This window comes from Gopherus evgoodei, chromosome 1, assembly GCF_007399415.2.
Source record: "Gopherus evgoodei ecotype Sinaloan lineage chromosome 1, rGopEvg1_v1.p, whole genome shotgun sequence".
NCBI lineage: Eukaryota > Metazoa > Chordata > Testudines > Testudinidae > Gopherus > Gopherus evgoodei.
Window position 1 is genome coordinate 157,098,054 of NC_044322.1, and position 21,583 is coordinate 157,119,636.

General features: G+C 41.6%; 1 protein-coding gene across 9 annotated transcripts in view; it reads left to right on the forward strand.

The window, feature by feature from the left end:
- Positions 1-21,583, forward strand: part of KDM6A (lysine demethylase 6A) — a 297,125-nt gene that overhangs the window by 210,465 nt on the left and 65,077 nt on the right. For all 9 annotated transcript variants that reach the window (XM_030576524.1, XM_030576540.1, XM_030576549.1 and 6 more), the window contains one exon: positions 19,066-19,192. In XM_030576524.1, the coding sequence (XP_030432384.1) occupies positions 19,066-19,192 (127 nt within the window). The remainder of the gene's footprint in view (positions 1-19,065; positions 19,193-21,583) is intronic.

Consider the following 21,583-nt stretch of genomic DNA (forward strand, 5'->3'; position numbering starts at 1 on the left):
ACGAAACAGCCACACTGCTGGCCCACTTCGCAAAACAAGGACTTCAAACACCTTGATCTCTTGGGCCGCAAGTCTACTTTCATTCTGCAATTCAGAATTGCAAACTATTCCGCCCTACTTGCAAGTTACAACTTCGACAATTACAATAAACTCTTCGATTTTACCTCCCATATCCCAGAGGACAGGAGAGCAGACTTTGTCAGTCCTTGTCCAGTTGCTCTCCAGAACGGCCCTACAAGCATCTCTAGACATGGCAGACACAGCAGTGGTTATGCGCAGATCTTCCTGACTGTCTGCATCTGGTATCCCCAAAGACCTGCAGACCAAAGTGGAGGACCTCCCCTTTCTTCTAAAAAAAAAAATAAAAACAACTAAATCCTTCACACTATATGAGACTCTAGAGCGACCCTGCACACCGTGGGCATTTACTCATCCCTTCCCAGGAGACAATGGTATCAACTGTATCAGAGGCCATACACACAACACTATAACCAGCCTCAGCCCAGACCATACGATATAGCCAGGAATTGCACTAGACCTCTTAGTCGCAGACAAAACCAAAGCGCAACCAGCTACCTCCCACCCATCAGGTAACAAACAACAATTTTGAAGCCTTGGTCGAGGGTCTGCACGACCACCCCTTGACTCTACCGCCTATTTGCCCATTTCGCCACCACCTCCAGGTTTTCCACCATACTTGACAGCAGATCACACAGGCCCCTTCGGTCCTGGAAATAGTTGAGTCCGGTTACTCCGTCCCTTTTATATGCTACCCTCCCCCCATTCCTGTCCCTCCTCAGGGACCCTTCTCATGAACACCTACTTCGCATAGAAGTGGCTCATCTTCTACAGCTAGGGGCAGTGGAACCTGTGCCGACACAACATTGAGGAAAAGGGTTCTACTCCCACTACTTTCTGACCCAAAAGAAGAGCTGGGGATGGAGGCCTATACTAGACCTACGCTGATTGAACAAATTTGTACGTGTACAGAAATTCAAGATGGTCACACCTGGCACAATAATACCCGTGCTGGAACAAGGGGACTGGTTCACAGCCCTCGATCTACTTTTCACATAGCCAGCCCTCAGATGCTTCCTGCGATTCACACTTGGACACGACCATTTTCAATACGGGGTACTCCCTTTCTGACTCTCCACAGCACCAAGAGTATTCTCCAAGATCCTAGCTGTAGTCGTGGCCCACCTCCACAGACATGGGATCATACTTTCCCCCTATCTAGATGATTGCCTCGTCAAAGGCAACTCATACGATGAGACAATACGAGCTACCCATTTCGCCCTCTTCTACAGCTTAGGTCTGCAAATGAACTTCCAAAAATCCACCCTGACACCTACACAGCAGATTGAATTCATCAGCGCTCACCTGGTTTCAGTCCAAACCAGAGCACCACTCCCACACAACAGATTCCTCACTATTACACATGTCATACACACTCTCCGTTTGTCCCAGGACACAGGCAAGAATTGGCCTACAGCTCCTTGGCCACATGGCAACCACCACCTTGTTGGTCAAGTACGCCAGGCTGTACATGATGTCTTCTGGGTTGGCTCAACTCCAACTACAAACCCAGCAGACACAGCTTTTGCATGATGCTAACTCCTCCAGCGAACAAACTAGCTTCTCTACATTGGTGGACGAGACCAGAGAACCTTTGCATGGGCGTTCCCTTCCAGCAATGCTCTCTGACGCTCATGCTCACCATGGATGCTTCCCTGATCGGTTGGAGAGTGCACCTGTGTGGGACACGCAGCACAGGGCTGCTGGTCCCTGCCAGAGATGCGCCTGCACATAAATCTCCTAGAGCTCAGAGCAGTGAGACAAGCCTGTCTTCACTTTCTCCCTCTCATAAAGAACAAATCTGTCAGGGTCCTAATAGACAATATAGCATGTATGTTTTACATCAACAGATGGGGGGAGCACATTGCACTCCCTATGCATGGAGGCCATCCAGTTATGGAATTGGTGCATACAACACCACATAGAAATTACTGTTTCATACCTACCCGGATGTTACAACACTACCGCCTACATTTCTCCAAAGAACATGAATGGGAATTACATCCCACTATACTACAACAGCTCTTCTCCCACTGGGGCACCCTGTCGATAGACCTCTTTGCCACAACCCAGAATTGCAAATGCCACCTATTTTGCACCAGAGTGAAATTTGGGACTGCATCCCTAGGAGACGGCTTCCTCATCCCATGGAACAACTGTCTCATATACTGCTTTCCACTGATCACTCTGATATGCTGGGTTCTACGCAGGATCAGAGACGACAAGGCCTGGGTCATATTTATTGCCCCAGCTTGGCTGAGACAGGCATGGTATCCTTACCTGCTCCGCATGTCCATCTGTCCTCCACGGACTCTCCCCAACAGACCAGATCTGCTTTCTCAGGACAACGGCCAGCTTCTTCACCTGCAGCTCCAGAAACTCCACCTGATGGCGTGGTTCCTTCATGATTCCAGACCCATGAATTAGCTTGTTATGAGCAAGTCCTGCATAGTAGAAAAGACTCCACCCGTAAGAGCAGCAAAGAATCCTGTGGCACCTTATAGACTAACAGACGTTTTGGAGCATGAGCTCTACCTGTAAGATTTACCTGCAGAAGTGGAAATGCTTCTCCGTGTGGTGTTCCGTTAAACACTTGACACCCCATACCATGACTCTCCTTAACGTCGTAGACTACCTTTTGAAACTAAAACAGGACAGGCTCTCGCTCAGTTCCATCAGAGTACATCTTGCAGCCCTCCCCACCTTCCATGATTTGCTGGACAGATATTCACTCTTTGCCCTCCCCACCATAAAACGCTTTCTCACAGGCCTGCAAAATCTCTACCCTCAGATTTATCCATCAGCAGCTGCCTGGAATCTCAACCTAGTTCTTTGTGGTTTTATGAAACCCCCCTTCAAGCTCTTAGCTACCTCATCTCTTCTCCACCTGTCTACGAAGGTACCATTCTTGGTTGCTATAACATCAGCAAGGAGAGTAGGAGAAAGAAGCACCCTGATGGCCTACCCTCCCTACACAACCTTCTCTAAAGATAAAGTTACTCTGCAACCCCACCCTAAATTTCTCCCTAAGGTGGTGTCCACCTTCCAATATACTTACCTGTATTCCATCCCAAAGTTCATGAGACTCCGCACAAAGCAGCTGTACCTACCCTCCATGTCAGATGAGTAATCACCTTTTATCTAGACAGAACTAAACCATTTTGTAGGTCTCCGCAGCTATTTGTCTCCACTAATGAAAGATCGAAGGGTGCACCTACCTCTAAGCAATGCCTTTCCAAGTGGATCTCTGACTGCATCAGATCCTGTTACCGCATTCAGCATGGCCAATCACCCGAAGGCATCAGAACTCATTCTACTCGAGCTATGTCAACATCCATTACCTTCCTCCATAATGTACCTATTCCTGATATCTGTAAGGCAGCCACATGGACACCTGAACACACATTTACCAAACATTATGCTATCACGCAGGATACCACGGCAGACACACGGTAGGCCACACAGTACTGTCTACAGTCGTCATTGCCGCAACTCCGAAGTCCCACCAGCCATAGTGGGTGCTGCTTCACATTCACCTGGAGTGGAGCACCCACAGGGACAGCACTCGAAGAAGAAGAAGAAGAAGAAGAAAAGGTTACTCACCTTGCAGTAACTGAGGTTCTTTGAGATGTGTGTCCCTGTGTGTGCTCCATTACCCACCCTCCTCCCCTCTACTTTGGAGTACTACTCTGACATCTCTATGATAGAGAAAGAACTGAGGGGGGTGCAGGACACGCATGCTCAGGCAGACCCTAACGATGCTGCAAGACAGCAGCTGAGCACGTGCGTCCTGACCAGGCACTGCTACTTAAGATTTCTGATCACGGCGCCGGGATGCACTGTCACCTGGAGTGGAGCACCCACAAGGACTTACATCTCGAAGAACCTCAGTTAATGCAAGGTGAGTAACCTTCTGTTCTTTGCAGTCAAGGAAATGGTCTCTCCATTTCATTTTTTTTCCAATAAAATTTTCAAAAGTGTATTTTATATTTGGAAAAGAGTAGATATCCTTCATCCACAAAACATAGATACACAATGGCAGTACAGATTTCCACAAACATTTAAAGAGTGCTTTTTCAACAATGCTTTTATACAGTATGCTAACTTACAAGTAATGAAAGCGTAGTTCGTTCTCCATAAAGACTCTGTCTCTGAGTGATGATTATTTGTGAGTCACTTGTTCCCTAAAAATTTGTTGAGTGAATCTGCTCAGTCAGGATAGGCCACCACATTGTGATAAAGTGATAACTTCTTTGTGAGCAAAAGGACAGAAATGCCTGAATCAAAACACCTCAGGTAAAATGATACACAGTTTATGTTTCTGACTGCCAGTGAGATGTACTCCATCAGATCCATGGTGCTTATCACAAACATGAACTCTAGTAAAATATCTGAGGAAGAATTGTTTTATTATAGAGTATGACCTAGATGTAAAAATAATTTGGCACTAAGGAAAAATAAAGGTAAATGTTATCTCTGCCAGAATGGTGTAAAAAGAGAGCTTATTGTATGCTGCTGGCAAAAGAAGTGAAGAACATGTTTTTATGAGCATTTGTGTCTTTATGTTGAATTTTTTACTCCTGCAGAAGACAGTTCTAGCAGCAAAAAGACTTCTTTTCTCAGCTAGGAAACGCCTCTTGAGCAAGGTGCAAATTTAGATGATGCCCAAGCCTCAGATACATGCCTAACAGAGGGAAAAGGACTTTAGTTTGGGAGATGACTTTTGTATTCTGGCAGAGATATGCATATGTGCACATCAGATATTTCACAGCCATCATATCCAGTCTATGAGGTACAACACAAAAACCATGAGTTAGTTTCTTCCACTGTACCGTCATACTTCATTTCATATATTTTTCTACTTGTATAGACAAATGATCCTTTTTAATAATCCTAACCTAAAATGACATTGATTTGTAAAATGAAATGTTGTTTTGTTTGAGATCTAGTAATCCTTGGGTAAGAGGATTGGGTTCAATCATTTTGAATCTTTTAGACCACCCATAACCATTAGAGTTTGCCTTAAGAGAAAAAGTTCACAAACAGGTACTGGTCTGTTAAGTGTAGGAATCCAGTGTGCATGTTCAAGGGCCTCAGTCCTTTAAGGCCATGAATTCTGGGAGGTATAGTCCAGAAGGAATGATGGGGATGCAGTCTCAAGGTCATATGGCTGGTCATGTGAGCAAGGTAGGAAATAAAAAGCAATCTCTATTTTCATCAGTCAGAGAAAAAGACCAGGGATTGAGAAAAAGCTGGTATACGTCTCTTTACAGAAAATGGGAGGAGGACAGTTGCCCAGAGTGAGATTGATGGAGCTCTTTTCTTAAAATGAGCTGGAACAGGAGCCAGACTGGCGTAAGACCTTGGTAGAGAAATACTGTGAGCCTCTGATACGAGTAAGGACTATGGAGCCTTGGGGAAGGGACAAAAGCAGAGTTAAAAGGGTGAAAGGCTGAATGCATGTTTTAACAATAATGTAACCTGGGAGTGTGAGAATTTGTGGTGAAATTCAGCATTGTATTTGAGAGTTTGAGTTAATGAAGAAGCAAGGAAAACAGAGGCACAGCAGTGCAGCTAGATTGAGTGGGTACAACACAAATCTCTTACAGGTACAGTTTGACCTTTGTTCCAGAACAGCCACTGAATGCTTTGAATTTAAGAACCTCTCTATTTACCTAGCCATTATTGTTAGCAAACCCTATTTTAAGAGATACCTTTTAATTTGTTGAAAATTAGATTGTGGGATTAGTGCATTATTACTTTTCACTGTTTTGCATAGTCCAAGCCTTCACTAGGTACTGTAGTCAAAACTTACTACCATCTTTTGAGGTTTATTTTTGCCAGAGACCAACATCTGCCCTCAGGTACTGCAGTTGGAGTCAGGAAAAAAATCTGATTCAAACAATGTGCATTTTCTATCATAGGTTTTCAACCCTCTCCTCTGTTCTCTTCAGAAATCTCTCTCATAGAATCTGTTATGTCAGGAAGTTGTCATCCATGTTCAGTTGGGGTCAATAGAATAGTTTCTCCAACAATACAAAAGGAAGGGTTTCTTCCATTTTTTTCCCTATTCCAGTATTTTATCTTACTGTGCTTATGGGCAGAAAAGAGGCCCAGGCTCCGTGATCTGTGCCATTCTGTGGGATAGGTGTTGATGCTGATTTTTTTTTTTCCTCTTCCTCCCGCATGTTATCAGGGAGGTACAATAGGATACAGCCCCATCTCATTTGCTCCAATGTGGCTTGCAAGTTCTGGTATCCAGAACTCCTGGAAATACCATAGGAACTTCCCTTCTTCTTGTTGATGATCACTGGTATGTTTAGTGAATGTTCTACTAAGGGTACAGCATGTTTTCCTATGGTGATGCAAACTTTTAACAAGAAAGAAAAAAGCGTCCCTTTAGCAAGATGACCTCTGGGATTGAGGAAATTTAGTGCATTTTTTGCAGTTTCTTTCCCATTATCCTAGAGGCTATCTCCTTTATTTCACTTAGGGTTGTCATTGGTCAATATACCTGTCACTTTTCTCCACATCATGCACCTATTCAGACATATTTTGTTTGATTGTCCTAATATAAATAAATAACTCTTTCAAAAGATTAGTTCATATTTTCCACAAATTTGTAAATCTGCACGGATTTGGATCTGATTTCTAATGTGATTGATGGAGCCCACAGAAGAACATTGCTTTTATCATATTTCTGAAATTTTTTTCTAGTGGCTATGTGGAGAATGAATAATCTCCAGGCTTTTAGGATTGACTCCCTTTTAGACTCATAGACTTTAAGGTGAGAAGGGACCATTATAATCTTCTAGTCTGACCTCCTGCACAACACAGGGCACAGAATCTCACCCATCCACTCCTGTAACAAACCTCTGACCTATGTCTGAGCTATTGAAGTCCTCAACATGTGGTTTAAAGACTTCAAGGTGCAGAGAATCCTCCAGCAAGTGACCCCGTGCCCCATGCTGCAGAGGAAGGTGAAAAATCCCCAGGGCCTTTGCCAGTCTGTGCTGGAGGAAAATTCCTTCCCAACCCCAAATATGGCGATCAGCTAAACCCTGAGCATCTGGGCAAGACTCACCAGCCAGACACCCAGGAAAGAATTATCTGTAGTAACTAAGATCCCACCCTCTCTAGTGTCCCTTCACAGGCTATTGGGCATATTTACTGCTAGTAAAAGATCAATTAATTACCAAAATTAGGCTATTCCATCATCCCATCCTCTCCATAAACTTACCAAGCTTAGTCTTGAAGCCAGCTGTCTTTTGCCTCCACTGCTCCCATTGGAATCATAGAATCATAGAATATCAGGGTTGAAAGGGACCTCAGGAGGTCATCTAGTCCAATCCCCTGCTCAAAGCAGGACCAATTCCCAACTAAATCATCCCAGCCAGGGCTTTGTCAAGCCTGACCTTAAAAATCTCCGTAGGTAACCCATTCCAGTACTTTACCACCCTCCTAGAGAAAAAGTTTTTCCTAATATCCAACCTAAACCTCCCCCACTGCAACTTGAGACCATTACTCCTTGTTCTATCATCAGGTACCACTGAGAACAGTCTAGATCCATCCTTTTTGGAACCCCCTTTCAGGTAGTTGAAAGCGGCTATCAAATCCCCCCTCATTCTTCTCTTCTGCAGACTAATCAATCCCAGTTCCCTCAGCCTCTCCTCATAAGTCATGTGCTCCAGCCCCCTAATCATTTTTGTTGCCCTCCGCTGGACTCTTTCCAATTTTTCCACATCCTTCTTGTAGTGTGGGGCCCAAAACTGGACACAGTACTCCAGATGAGGCCTCATCAATGTCGAATAGAGGGGAATGATCACGTCCCTCGATCTGCTGGCAATACCCCTACTTATACAGCCCAAAATGCCGTTAGCCTTCGTGGCAACAAGGTACACTGTTGACTCATATCCAGCTTCTCATCCACTGTAACCCCTAGATCCTTTTCTGGAGAACTGCTTCCTAGCCATTCGGTCCCACGTCTGTAACAGTGAATGGGATTCTTCCGTCCTAAGTGCAGGACTCAGCACTTGTCCTTGTTGAACCTCATCAGGTTTCTTTTGGCCCAATCCTCTAATTTGTCTAGGTCCCTCTGTATCCTATCCCTACCCTCCTACCCCACTCCTCCCAGTTTAGTGTCATCTGCAAACTTGCTGAGAGTGCAGTCCACGCCATCCTCCAGATCATTAATGAAGATATTGAACAAAACCGGCCCCAGGACCGACCCTCGGGTACTCCGCTTGAAACTGGCTGCCAACTAGACACGGAGCCATTGATCACTACCCGTTGAGCCCGACGATCTAGCCAGCTTTCTGTCATCCAGGCCATACTACTTTAACTTGCCAGTAAGAATACTGTGGGAGACCATGTCAAAAGCTTTGCTAAAGTCAAGGAATAACACATCCATTGCTTTTCCGTCATCCACAGACCCAGTCATCTCCTCATACAACTCAATTAGGTTAGTCAGGCATGACTTACCCTTGGTGAATCCACGCTCACTATTCCTGCTCACTTTCCTCTCCTCAAAGTGCTTCAGAATTGATTCCTTGAGGACCTGCTCCATGACCCCAGAACTTTACTCCTCTGATGATGGTTAGAAAACTTAGTCTAATTTCAAGTATAAACTTCTTGATGGCCAGTTTATATTTATCCCTCATGATTGTTCTTTATAAATATATATCAGTCTCCCCTCAGCCTTCTTTCGGTTAGGCTAAACAAGCCAAGCTCTTTGAGTCTCCTTGTGTAAGACAGCTTTTCCATTCCTGAGATCATCCTTTGTAGCCCTTCTCTGTACCTGTTCCAGTTTGAATTCATCATTCTTAAACATGGGAGACCAGAACTGTGCACAGTATTCCAGATGAGGTCTCACCAGTGCCTTGTATGACGGTACTAACACCTCCTTATCTCTACTGGAAATACCTCGCCTGATGCATCCCAAGACCGCATTACCTTTTTTTCACAGCCATATCACATTGACAGCTAATAGTCATCCTGTGATCAACCAATATGCCGAGGTCTTCTCCTCCTCTGTTACTTCCAAGTGATGCATCTCCAGTTTTTATAACAAAAATTCTTATTAATCCCTGAATGCATGACCTTCCACTTTTCACTATTAAATTTCATACTATTATTATTACTCAGTTTACAAGGTCATCCAGATCTTCCTGTAGGATATTCTGATCCCTCTTTGTATTGGCAATACCTCTCAGCTTCATGTCATCCGCAAACTTTATTAGCACATTCCCACTTTTTGTGCCAAAGTCAGTAATAAAAGGATTAAATAAGATTGGTCCCAAAACTGATCCTGAGGAACTCCACTAGTAACCTCGCTCTAGCCTGACAGTTTGTCTTTCACTGTGACCCGTTGTAGTCTCTCTTTTAGCCAGTTCCTTATCCACCTTTTAGTTTTCATATTGATCCCCATCATTTCCAATTTAGCCAATAATTCTTCATGTGGAACTGTATCAAATGCCTTACTGAAATCGAGGTAAATTAGATCCACTGCGTTTCCTTTGTCTAAAAAAACTTGTTACCTTCTGAAAAGAGGAGGTCAGGTTAGTTTGGCACGATCTACCTTTTGTAAAACCATATTGTATTTTGTCCCAATTACCATTGACCTCAATGTCCTTAACTACTTTCTCCTTCAAAATTTTTTATAAGACCTTGCATACTACATATGTCAAACTAACAGGCCTGTAGTTACTCGGATCACATTTTTTTCCTTTCTTAAAAATAGAAACTATGTTAGCAATTCTCTAGTCATACGGTACAACCCCCGAGTTAACAATTCCATTAAAAAATCTTGCTAATGGGCTTGCAATTTCATGTGCCAGTTCCTTTAATATTCTTGGATGAAGATTATCTGGGCCCCCTGATTTAGTCCCATTAAGCTGGTCGAGTTTGGCTTCTACCTCAGATGTGGTAGTATTCACCTCCATATCCTCATGGCCATTTGTCATCCTATCATTATCCCTAAGCTCCTCATTAGCCTCATCATTAAAGACTGTGGCAAAGTATTTGTTTAGATATTGGGCCATGACTACATTATCCTTAACCTCCACTCCATCCTCTGTGTTTAGCGGTCCCACTTCTTCTTTGTTTTCTTCTTATTTATATGGCTATAGAACCCTTTACTATCGGTTTTAATTCCCTTTGCAAGGTCTAACTCTACATAGCTTTTGGCCTTTCTCACTTTATCCCTACATGTTCGGACCTCAATAAGGTAGCTTTCCTTGCTGATCCCTCCCATCTTCCACTCCTTGTAGGCTTTCTGCTTTTTCTTAATCACGTCTCTGAGATTATTGCTCATCCAGCTTGGTCTACAGCTCTTGTCTGATTTTTTCTTCCTCTTTTTTGAGATGCAGGCTTCTGATGGTTTCTGCAACATTGACTTGAAGTAAATCCAGGCCGCCTCTGCCTTTAGATACACAAGCTCTTCAGTCTAATCCACTTCCCTAACTAATTTCCTTAATTCTTTAAAGTTAGCCCTTTTGAAATCAAATGCGCTAGTCACAGATTTATTTTTGTTTATCTTTCCATTTAGTTTGAACTGAATTAGCTCATGATTGCTTGAACAAAGGGTGTCCCCTACAACCATTTCTTCTGTGAGGTCCTCACTACTCACCAAAACCAAATCTAAAATGGCATCCCTTCTTGTTGGTTCAGCAACTACTTGGTGAAGGAATCCATCAGCTATCTCATCCAGGAAAATCTGAGCCCTATTATTACTACTAGCACTTGTCCTCCAGGTAATGGCCTGGTCTGCACTACAAGTTTATTTCAAATTTAGCAGCATTAAACTGAATTAACACTGCACCCATCCACACAACGAAGCCCTTTATTTAGATATAAAGGGCTCTTAATGTCGATATTTGTACTCCTCCCCGACGAGGGGAGTAGCGCTGAAATTGGTATTGTCATTTCGGATTAGGGTTAGTGTGGCCACAATTTGACAGATTAGGGTTAGTGTGGCCACAGTTGGCCTCTGGGAGCTATCCCAAAGTGCACCATTGTGACCGCTCTGGACAGCAATCTGAACTCAGATGCACTGGCCAGGTAGACAGGAAAAGCCCTGCGAACTTTTGAATTTCATTTCCTGTTTTCCCAACGTGGAGCGCTGATCACAGGTGACCATGCAGTCCCAGAATCAAAAAAGAGCTCCAGCATGGACCGTACAGGAGATACTGAATCTGATCTCTGTATGGAGAGAGAAATCCTTTCTATCAGAATTCCGTTCCAATAGACGAAATGCCAAAACATTTGAAAAAATCTCCAATGCTATGATGGACAGAGGCCACAACAGGCTTCCTCCCTTTTCCCCCCTCCTCCTCCCGTGAAAGCAAAGGGTAAAAAATCGTTTCTCACCTTTTTTCAATGTCACTGTATGTCTACTGGATGCTGCTGGCAGACATGGTGCTGCAGCGCTACACAGCAGCATCCCCTTCCCTTCCCTTCCCTTCCCTTCCCTTGCGGACGGCAGATGGTGCAGTATGACTGATATCCGTCATTGTTGCCCCCTTGGTGAGGTCAGCAGGGGGCGCCTGGGCAAAAATGAGAGTGACTCCCGGTCATTCTCTTCATTAAGCTTTGTCTCCTGGAGATTCGCTCCTGCCTGGAATATCATAGCTGTTGGAGGCTGCCCTCCCCTCCCCTCCCCCCTTTGATCTCTGCTTGCAGAGGCAATAAAGTCAGCGTTGTTTCTTATTCATGCATTCTTTATTACTTCATCACACAAATGGGGGGATAACTGCCACGGTAGCCCAGGAGTGGTAGGGGAGGAGGTAAGCAACGGGTGGCATTGTTGCAGGGGCACCCCCTAGAATGGCATACAGCTCATCATTTCTGTGGGATGTCTGGGGCTCTGATCCAGAGAGGCCGTTTGCCTCTGGTTCTTTAGTAGGCTTGCCTGATATTCTAGACAGGACTGACTCTCCCTTTAGACAAATCTTAAAGAAGAGAATGACCTGGGGAGTCATTCCCATTTTTGTCCATGCGCCCCTGGCCGACCTCATCGAGGCCGGCCAGGAGCACCCATGACAGCAGCAGACGTACAGTATGACTGGTAACCATCATTGTCAACTTGCAAGGCAGCAGACAGTACAGTAGAGCTGATAACCATCTTTGCTAACTTGCAAAAAGCAAGGGGATGCTGCTGTGTAGCACTGTAGTACCGCATCTGTTAGCAACATCCAGTAGACATACAGTGACAGTGAAAAAAAGGCTGAACGGGCTCCATGGTTGCCGTGCTACAGTGTCTGCCCGGGCAATCCAGGGAAAAGGGCGCAAAATGATTGTCTGCTGTTGCTTTCATGGAGGGAGGATTGTCTGATGACATTTACCGAGAATCACTCCCGACACTCTTCTTGCCTCATCATGTATTGGTATCTCAACCCAGAATTCCAGTGGGCCGGGAAGACTGCGGGAACTATGGGATAGCTATGGAATAGCTACCCACAGTGCAACGCTTCCAAAATCTATGCTAGTCTCAGTACATGGATGCACACCGCCGAATTAATGTGCTTAGTGTGGCCACGTGCACTCGACTTTATACAATCTGTTTCCAAAAAGCGGTTTCTGTAAAATCGGAATAATCCCGTAGTGTAGACATACTCTATATCTGGGAAGTTAGTCTCTCATGATCACACAATTCCCATTAGTATTTACTTCATTAAAAACATTAAAGAGGTCTCTAGCCATATCCAAATTGGATCCTGGCGGTCTATAGCACACTGCAAGCACTATCCCACGGGAGGCTCTAGTAGCTTTCCTCCCCAATGTGATTTTTGCCCTGACAGACTCTTGCTTATCCATTCCATCACTTTTTTTTTTTTAAATACAGTGTACCTAATCATTGATCTACAATGCTACTCCACCACCATTGCCTTTTATTTCTATTTTTCCTAAACAGCACATATCCTTCAATATCTGTACTCCAGTTATGACCACTGTTCCACTATGTTTCCGTTATCCCTATAATATCTGGTTTCACTTCTGCACCAATAGCTCTAGTTCCTCCATTTTGTTACTTGGGCTCCTCACATTAGTGTACAAACATCTTAATTTTTGCTGTTTGGCTTCGCTCATGTTCTTTACCCAATTAGGCACAGACATTCTATCACCAGTATCACCTGTTAGACTGGTATCTACACTACTCTTCCTCCTTATGTCCATTCTCCTACCCATGGCTGTGTCATAAACAGATAGTTAAGGGGTAATGTCTCTTTTACCTGTAAAGGGTTAACAAACAGTGAACCGGACACCTGACCAGAGGACCAATCAGAAAACAAGATACTTTCAAATCTCGGTGGAGGGAAGCCTTTGTTTGTGTTTTTTGGGTTTTGCTTTGTTCTCTCTGGGTCCTGGAAGGGACTAGACGTGCAACCAGGTTTCTTGCCAATCTCCCTGCTACAGTCTCTTATATATTCATAATAGTGAGTATTTAGTAAGAAAGGCGGTTATAGTCTTTTGATTGTTCTCTGTATTTGCAAATGTGTAGTTTGCTGGAAGTATTTTAAATTGTATTTTTGCTGGGGGGAGGCTTCTTTCTAGTGTCTATAAGCTGACAGACCCTGTAACTTTTACCATCTAAATTGCAGAGAACTTTTTTTTCTTTCTTTTTATTAAAAGTTTTGCTTTTAAGACCTGTCTGATTTTTTCCCCTTGTTGAGGCTCAAGGGAATTGAGTCTGTACTTAACGGGGAGGGGAGAAGGGTGGAATCCCTTTGGTTTAGATTCACAGAGCATGAATCTGTCTATCTCTCCAGGAGCCTGGCGGGGGTGGGGGGACACCTGGAGGGGAAGAGAAGGGAGGGAAAGTCTGGGAGAGGCAACGGTGAGGAAAGGGGTTTACTTTCCTTGTGTTAAGATCCAGGGGGTCTGGGTCTTGGGGGTCCCCAGGGAAGGTTTTGTGGGGACCAGAGTGTATCAGGCACTGGAATTCCTGATTGGTGGCAGCGTATCAGATCTAAGCAGGTAATTAAGCTTAGATGAATTCATGCTGGTACCCCAACTTTTGGACTCTAAGGTTCAGATTGGGGAAAGATACTATGACAGGCTGTATCCATTCTTACTTCGTTTTCTTCCCTCTCAGTGTTAAAATCCAGCATGGAGATTACCTGAACATCTCCCAACCATCTCCCCCAAATTCCTAGTTTAAAGTTCTGTTAATGAGATGTGCCAGCCTCCATCCTAGAAGTCTGTTTCCCTCCCTACTCAGGTGAAGCCCATCCCAAGAGAACAGTCCTCTGTCCATGAATGCTTCCCAATCGCCCTACATCACAAAGCCCTCCTTATAGCACCACTGCCTGAGCCATCTGTAGTATTTCATCAGGTTAAAGTTTGTCTTTTTCCCACAGTAACCTCTTGTTCCCTATTTTCAACATACCCAAGGCATTCCCAGTGCTTCTACTGACTACAGCTCATGTCTGGGAGGAACTCTTTGTGGGCTCTCTCAACCAAGTGCTCCAGGACAAGTAGCTTTTTCTTCCTAACTGTCTCTTATAGGAGGTTGGAAGTTTACCTTCCATTCTAGAAGATACTACACTGACTTTTACCTCAACACATTCCAAGACTCAGTAATTCAATTAAAAACATTTATTAAGAATAGTTAGAGAAAATCACTATACCTCATATATTCTGAAGTAAAAGAGGTAGGAATACTATGGTTACTGACCAGTTGATTACTCAGCTTTGCTTTACTTTGTCTAGCATGTGACAGGGAAAGTGTATTCATGTATGTCATAACTGTCCTACTCAGATCTGAACCTTAGAGTTCAGAACATGAGAAGCTAGCATTAAACCTCCAAACTTAATTACGAGCTTGGATCTGATATCACTGCCACCAGCCAGAAGATTCCAGTGTCTGGCTCACTGCGGTCTCCCCAAAACCTTCCCTGGGGGACCCCAAGACTCAAATTCCTTGAGTCTCACAACAAAGAGGAATAAACCATTTCCCTTCCCCCTCCTCCCAGATTTCCCCGCCCTGGGTTCCCTAGGAGATTCCCTGCTTCAAGTCCTTGAAACACAAGTACCGAGAGATCAAATCTCTCTCTCCCCTCACCCAGAGGGTATGCAAAGTCAGGCTTTGTAAATCTAACACAAAGAGATGTTCCCCCTCCCTTCGTTTCTTAGCCTTAACCAGTGAAAAACACTTAAACAGATCTTAAAAAGAAAGCTTTATATAAAAAGAAAGAAAAAGACATAAAATTGGTCTCTGTATTAAGGTGACAATATACAGGGTCAATTGCTTAACAGAAAAAATGAATAAACAGCCTTATCCAAAAAGAATACAATTTAACACATTCCAGCAACTACACACATGTAAATACAAAAAAACAATATAAACCTATTGTCTTACTATCCTTGTACTTACAACTTGGAAACAGAAGATTAGAAAGCCTGGAGATTCCTGTGGTCACTCTCAGAGCCCAGAAAGAGAACAGACCAAGAACAAAAAACTCACACCCAAAACTTCCCTCCACCCAGTTTTGAAAAAGTCTTGTTTCCTGATTGGTCCTCTGGTCAGGTGTTGTTTGTTACCCCTTTCCAGGTGAAAGAGACATTAACCCTTAGCTATCTGTTTATGACAATGTAATTATATTTTATTGTTATGGATGTGCATATGGTATAACAGTTAGGGTTGTAAGTCTCATTTCCTGACTTTTGAGCACTTCCTTTTGCAACTTTTAATGTTTTCTTACTAAAGATTTTTATGCAGTACCTGTCTAACACTCAACAGATATAAGAGCGGGGTGTGTGGGGGTGTGTAAATAAAATTTTATATAAAATGGATCTATTATATGTATTATTATGTTTTGTGATAGTCCTGAGGGCCGGGACCCCGCTGTTCTTGGCACTGTACAAACACATGACAAAAAGATGACCCCTCCCCCCAAGAATTTACAGTCTAAGCATTAGACCAAAAAAAAGAAAAGGAAAAAAAACAGACAAGTAGGGGAGCACAAGGAAACAGGAAGACAATACTGGTTAACATTATTAGATTCTAAGGCCGAAAGGTCTGATTGATTGTAATAATTTAGTCCAGTAGTTCTCAACCTCTTTACTACTGTGGGCTGCATATGCAGCTCTCTGTGTTATGTGGGCCACATCCACACACTATATATACTACCTCTCTGGCCCTGAGGATGTCACATGGGCCACAGCTGTGTGCTGATTGGGCTGCAATTTGAGAACCACTGAACTAGTCTGACCTTGCATATCACATCCCCTAAATAATTCCTAGAGCATGTCTTTTAGAAGAAATCCAGTCTTGATTTGAAAATGGACAATAATGGAGAATTGTTCTCATGGTAAATTCCTGTCACTGTTAAAAATGTATGCCTTATTTCCAGTCTGAACATGATATGTGGTGGTCTCAACGCACTAGCTACCTAGTAGTTGTCATTCTTTTTGTAGGCATTACAGCAAAGGAGAGTTTGAATACAACAAAGTAGTTTCAAGAATTTTATAGGGAGCTCCTCCTATGTGTGAGGGACAGCATGAGAGAAGGACTGAAGGTGCTTTAGGGTAGATAAAAATCAATGATTTTAAAAAAATCAGATTTTTATTATTTAAATTGGATTTTTTGATAGTTTTTTTCCTCAAAAAGCATTTTATCTAAAGATAGTTTTAATTAAGATACATTATAGCTCAAAGATATCTCATCATGGAATAGGGATTATAAATTCTAATTCTATAGTATGAGACAATATATTCATGTCTTTAAGAAAAGTTTTGTAAATGAGTTCCAATAGTTCATGGATTAGGGACCCAATCTTACGGCATTCTAGAGGCTTCTATATAGATTATTTAGGTTACTTTTTCTATCTATCCAATGAGACTCAGTGCTCAGTCTAGAAGATACCATTAGAGATGCTTAGTTTTGCAGTTCTGAAACTGTGGATTTGCGTCTCCAGAGATGACATGCTGGTTAACAGCAAAAATGTTTTAAAATAAACAATATATTGAGGTGAGAAATAACAGACCTCAATCCTGTTGTCCATCAGCAAATTTGTGTACACTGAGCCAATCCCTTACCTCTCTCTAAAAGTGCAAAGTTTCAAAAAGTTCAATGAATAGAAAGATCTGGACAAGGAGAAGAAGTCTGGAGATAAATGTGAGATGGGAGGGACAGTCAGTAGAAACAAACGTGAAACTGTTTGAGCAGCATATTCCAGAAGTCTTTCTGAGTGTAGCCTTCATTGATTTGAGATCTACCATAGCGTTCTCTCACTAGAAGAGAAAACCTATAATGGCAGCAGTCTGTAAAAGAGACCTCGTTTGGGAATATTTTAATGGAGTTCCTCTAGCTATAGGTAAGACATGCATGCATGCAAAATGCAAACAGTGCAACAAAGAGATGCAAGGCCTGGTTGCCCGAATGAAACAACATCATGAGAGAAGTGTTCCTTCTCCGGAGGAAGCTGCTTTGAAGATGATGAAAGGAACATCACTTTAAAAATGTATAATGTGTACCTTCTAAAAATGAAACCTACATCTATCTCTGAGTTGTGAAGAATATGTATTATGTTTATAACAACCAACAAGAATGCACTTTTTATGTAGAAATCCATGATTAAATCGAGTCTTCCTGACTAGTGATTTTAAATCATGATTTAAATCAATTTGATTTAAATCAAATCCACTCTGAGGTTCTTGTTTGAAAATTTACAAGTCAGCAATGAAGGCTGACATTATTGATAGAATGAAATCTCAACAGTGTAAGAGAGATGATAGGTAACATGGATAGTTCATGAAGGGCCTTGAAAATGAGCACAAGTAGTCTTGTGTCGGAGGCAGTGGGCAGAAAGGAGCCAATTGGGTGCAAAGAGGGGGGTGACAAAGTCAAAGCAATGACAGGAAAATTATCTTTGCAGCAGCCTTTTGAATGAATGTAAGTGGGGCAGGATTGCATTTGTCATGGCCTGGGAAGAGTTGCAGTAGCTGAGACATGAGATGATCATGGGGGCTGAATAAGAGTTTTGGATGGGAGAGCAGAGGCCACCTTAGATGTTTGGCTGGAAGAATCAGCCAGATTTAGACACACTGGACATAAGGATCTAGCAGGAGAACCATTTCAAAGGTGGGGCCCAGTTTACAGTCCTGCATGACAGAGGGAAAATTGTGGTGTTGGCCACAGTGTCTGAGGAGTGTGTGTGGCGACAGATACATGAAACATTTAGAGAAAGAGAGGGGAGAATTAAAATTTGCAGTGCTTGTATTGTTTGCTTGCTAGCTTTGGGTTTTATTTTTAAATTAAAATTGTAAGAAATAACGATGTATTAGCATAGATTCATTTCGCTTTCATATAAGAAACTGTAGCTATATAATAGATCCCTTTCCCTATACAGATTGTGGACCAGAATTTTCATTTGCATAAGCAGGCCCATAGCCTCAGAAGAGAAATCCTGATGTTAATTTTTTTTCACAAATTGCTAATAAAATGGACGAAAGGATATCCAGGGGTCCACAGTAAAATTAAGGATACTTTTTTAGGAGAAGCAGCCAAGGTCTACTCCATCAGACTCTTTCTGCTGCCTCTCTGGTCTCTTTTCTACTGGGCCTTTTTTCAGCCATTTCCCACAGCGCCCCTTTTGGGTTTACAGTACCTCTGCCTCTCTAAGCCCTTCACTCTCTAGCAACCAGAAAGGGATTGTAGAGATCTTCCCCTCTCCCTGCAGCTTCCTTCTCATCTGGGCTTCATCCCTTCGTAAACTACCCAGCTCCTCCTACAGCTGGGATTCATCCTTAATTGGATCTGGCCCATGTTGCAGATGCAATCAGGTGTGTTAATTGGACTCTCATCCCCACATTAACTCTTCCACTACCAATGTGGAGTACATGTCCCTCACGGTGGTATGCAATAGATTTTTTGTTTAAAAAAAAAAAAAAGTCGGGGGAGCAGGATATTATCACCACTACCCTACTCAATATGTTAAGCAGCACTTTTGAGAATTTGGGTTGTGTGACTTGTCACTTCTTTTGTAGGCTGGATGCATCACACCGTGGATCAGCTAGGAGACAAAGCAACCAAGGAAAACTATGCTATTCAGTATCTTCAGAAGTCTCTCGAGGCAGATCCGAACTCTGGCCAGTCCTGGTATTTCCTTGGAAGGTGAGAGAACTGGTGGTATAGCCATTGTATTTAAGGCTGTGTCATGTTTTTTAATAAAGCTTGTTTTGAGAGGCTGTGGTTGAATTGAAAATATTCTCTACAGTGTGAGAGCTATCATGAAAATACCAGTTCGGGAGTAATTTTCCTTTAAAATAAATAACATCACATATCTTTAACTTGAACAAATGGGAAAAATTATGAAACTGCTGAAGTCCAGCTTTGTTATTTTGAGGGAAAATATGTTATATTGGAAAGATATTTAAGTGAAAGTGCCTGTGCAATAAATGTTTTAATTAGAAATTTAGTACATAATTAAATAAGCAGGCAGAAAATATTCTGTACACATGTGCGAAAGTGTACATGATTCCTTTTATGCCTTGAATGCAAATGCCTCAGATGTTGTCATTTAAGCTAAATGTTTGCTCTAGAATGATATGACACTACTCACCTTTTTCTTTCCTTCCTATTGTCACATGCATCTATTCTCTTCAGTCTAAATTGCCTGCAAAAATATTTGCATTTTTCTTTGCATACTTCCACATTCTCTCACTTTTCTGTCTTTAATATTGTTCTCCCTTTCCACATACATGTGCTTTAAAGTTTTTTCTGTACTGTATATATTATAGAAAAACAAACTATATTATATGTAAACTTTAGACTGGAATAGCTCAGATGTAGCCATTCTGACTTCCAAGATAAGTGGTCCATAGTTTAATAATAATTAACTCTTGGCCTTTTTTTTTTTTTTTTTTTTTTGGTCTTGTAAGTTATTTTTTGTTGTTGTTCACTGTGATAAATACTGTGCATTTTATGCCCCTTTTTGTTTTTGAAAAAGATAGAAACGTTGGGAAACTCATCACTAGTTAGCAGTAACCGAAGCAATATTCAGGCTTTTAATATGTCTTATCTTCTGTAGGCTGCAACCTCTTGTGGGTGACTTGGTTACACACTCTTGAGTTAGATCTCTTCCATCCAGTCAAAGAAGCTGTTACCCATATTATGGGGAAGATAGACAAATGTAGTGCTTTAACTAAAATAAAATTCTTCAACTTTGATTTTCCTAGATTTTCTAGTTGTGTAAATTATGTTTGAACATTCTTTCCTTTTGTTATATTTGAATTATTTTGATGCACTTGTTTTACATTTTGGTGAGAGTTGAATTTGACAATCATGACACTGATAGGATCCTTAAAATATCTGAAGCTGATTTTTACACAGATGCTGGGACTTTGTTTCATTACCTTTAAGTCTAACTTGTTCTTATCTTTTGAAACTTTTTTACTTAATCCTGGTGAATATTTATAAGTGAAGTAAAATACTGGTAGTTTTTTACTAGATTCCTTTCCTGCTGTACTCAATACAATGTAAAAGAAAAACCTCTGTTTTTTGTTTCCTGCTTAAAGGTTGATAATTTTTGCCTTTATTTTTCTCATATATGTCTCTTTATTTTTTGCAAGAATAAATTTTTAATTATTTTTTGTGTATTCTGAAGACTTTTAGTTCTTATGCAAACAGGGAAGATAATCGCAGGCAATATGGGCAAAACCAAAGAAAATACTTTTCTCCTTAAAAAGTTTCAGTATCTTATTTTCTTTCAGATTATGATGGAAGCAGTCATTTTTCCTTATAGCATAACTGTAACTCACTCTTCTTTGTGTTCTAGAGTTCCTGCTTACCATGTCATACTGCTTTTGAAAATGTTATATATACTTAGCATTCACATTATAAATTATATATATTTTAAAAACAATAAAATCAGGGTTTTTCCTTAATTTGGTTCATCCTATAGACTAGACTATAAAACTACACTTTTTATTGTCGATTAACATTTTATTAAGAATGGTGTGGGAAGTGCAATACTAGCTGCATACACCCAAAGAAGACCTATAAGATTCTATTTACTAAAATATTCACCATATTTGTAGTGCCACTATGAGTTGTCATAAATTCTCTTCTCTAGTATTTCAACTTCCATGCCACCAACATTTAATTTTTTAAAATGCACACAAGCTGACTATTTGGGAAGAGGCAGTTTAATTCTTCCCATGTTGTAATCTGTGTGTAATTATTTTCCCTTTTGCTCAATGAAATACCACTGGTGAAATGTGTACATTTTCAGAATGCAATATTAATTCTCGACATTAGTATAATGTAGCATGTATTAGAACTTAAAGCAAGTTAAACTTTGCACAGCTGATGCTGAAGGATTAGTGTATTTTACAAATAAATTAGTAATAAAGATTCAGAAGTTTATATTCAATGTCATTTTTTGTCAAACTTTCAGAAAGTTATTTGGATTAATGTGTATGAGTATGTATTTGTATTTATATGAATTTACTAGTACTAGTCTACTCTTGACAAACCATTCTCCATAATGACTTTAAATATTAC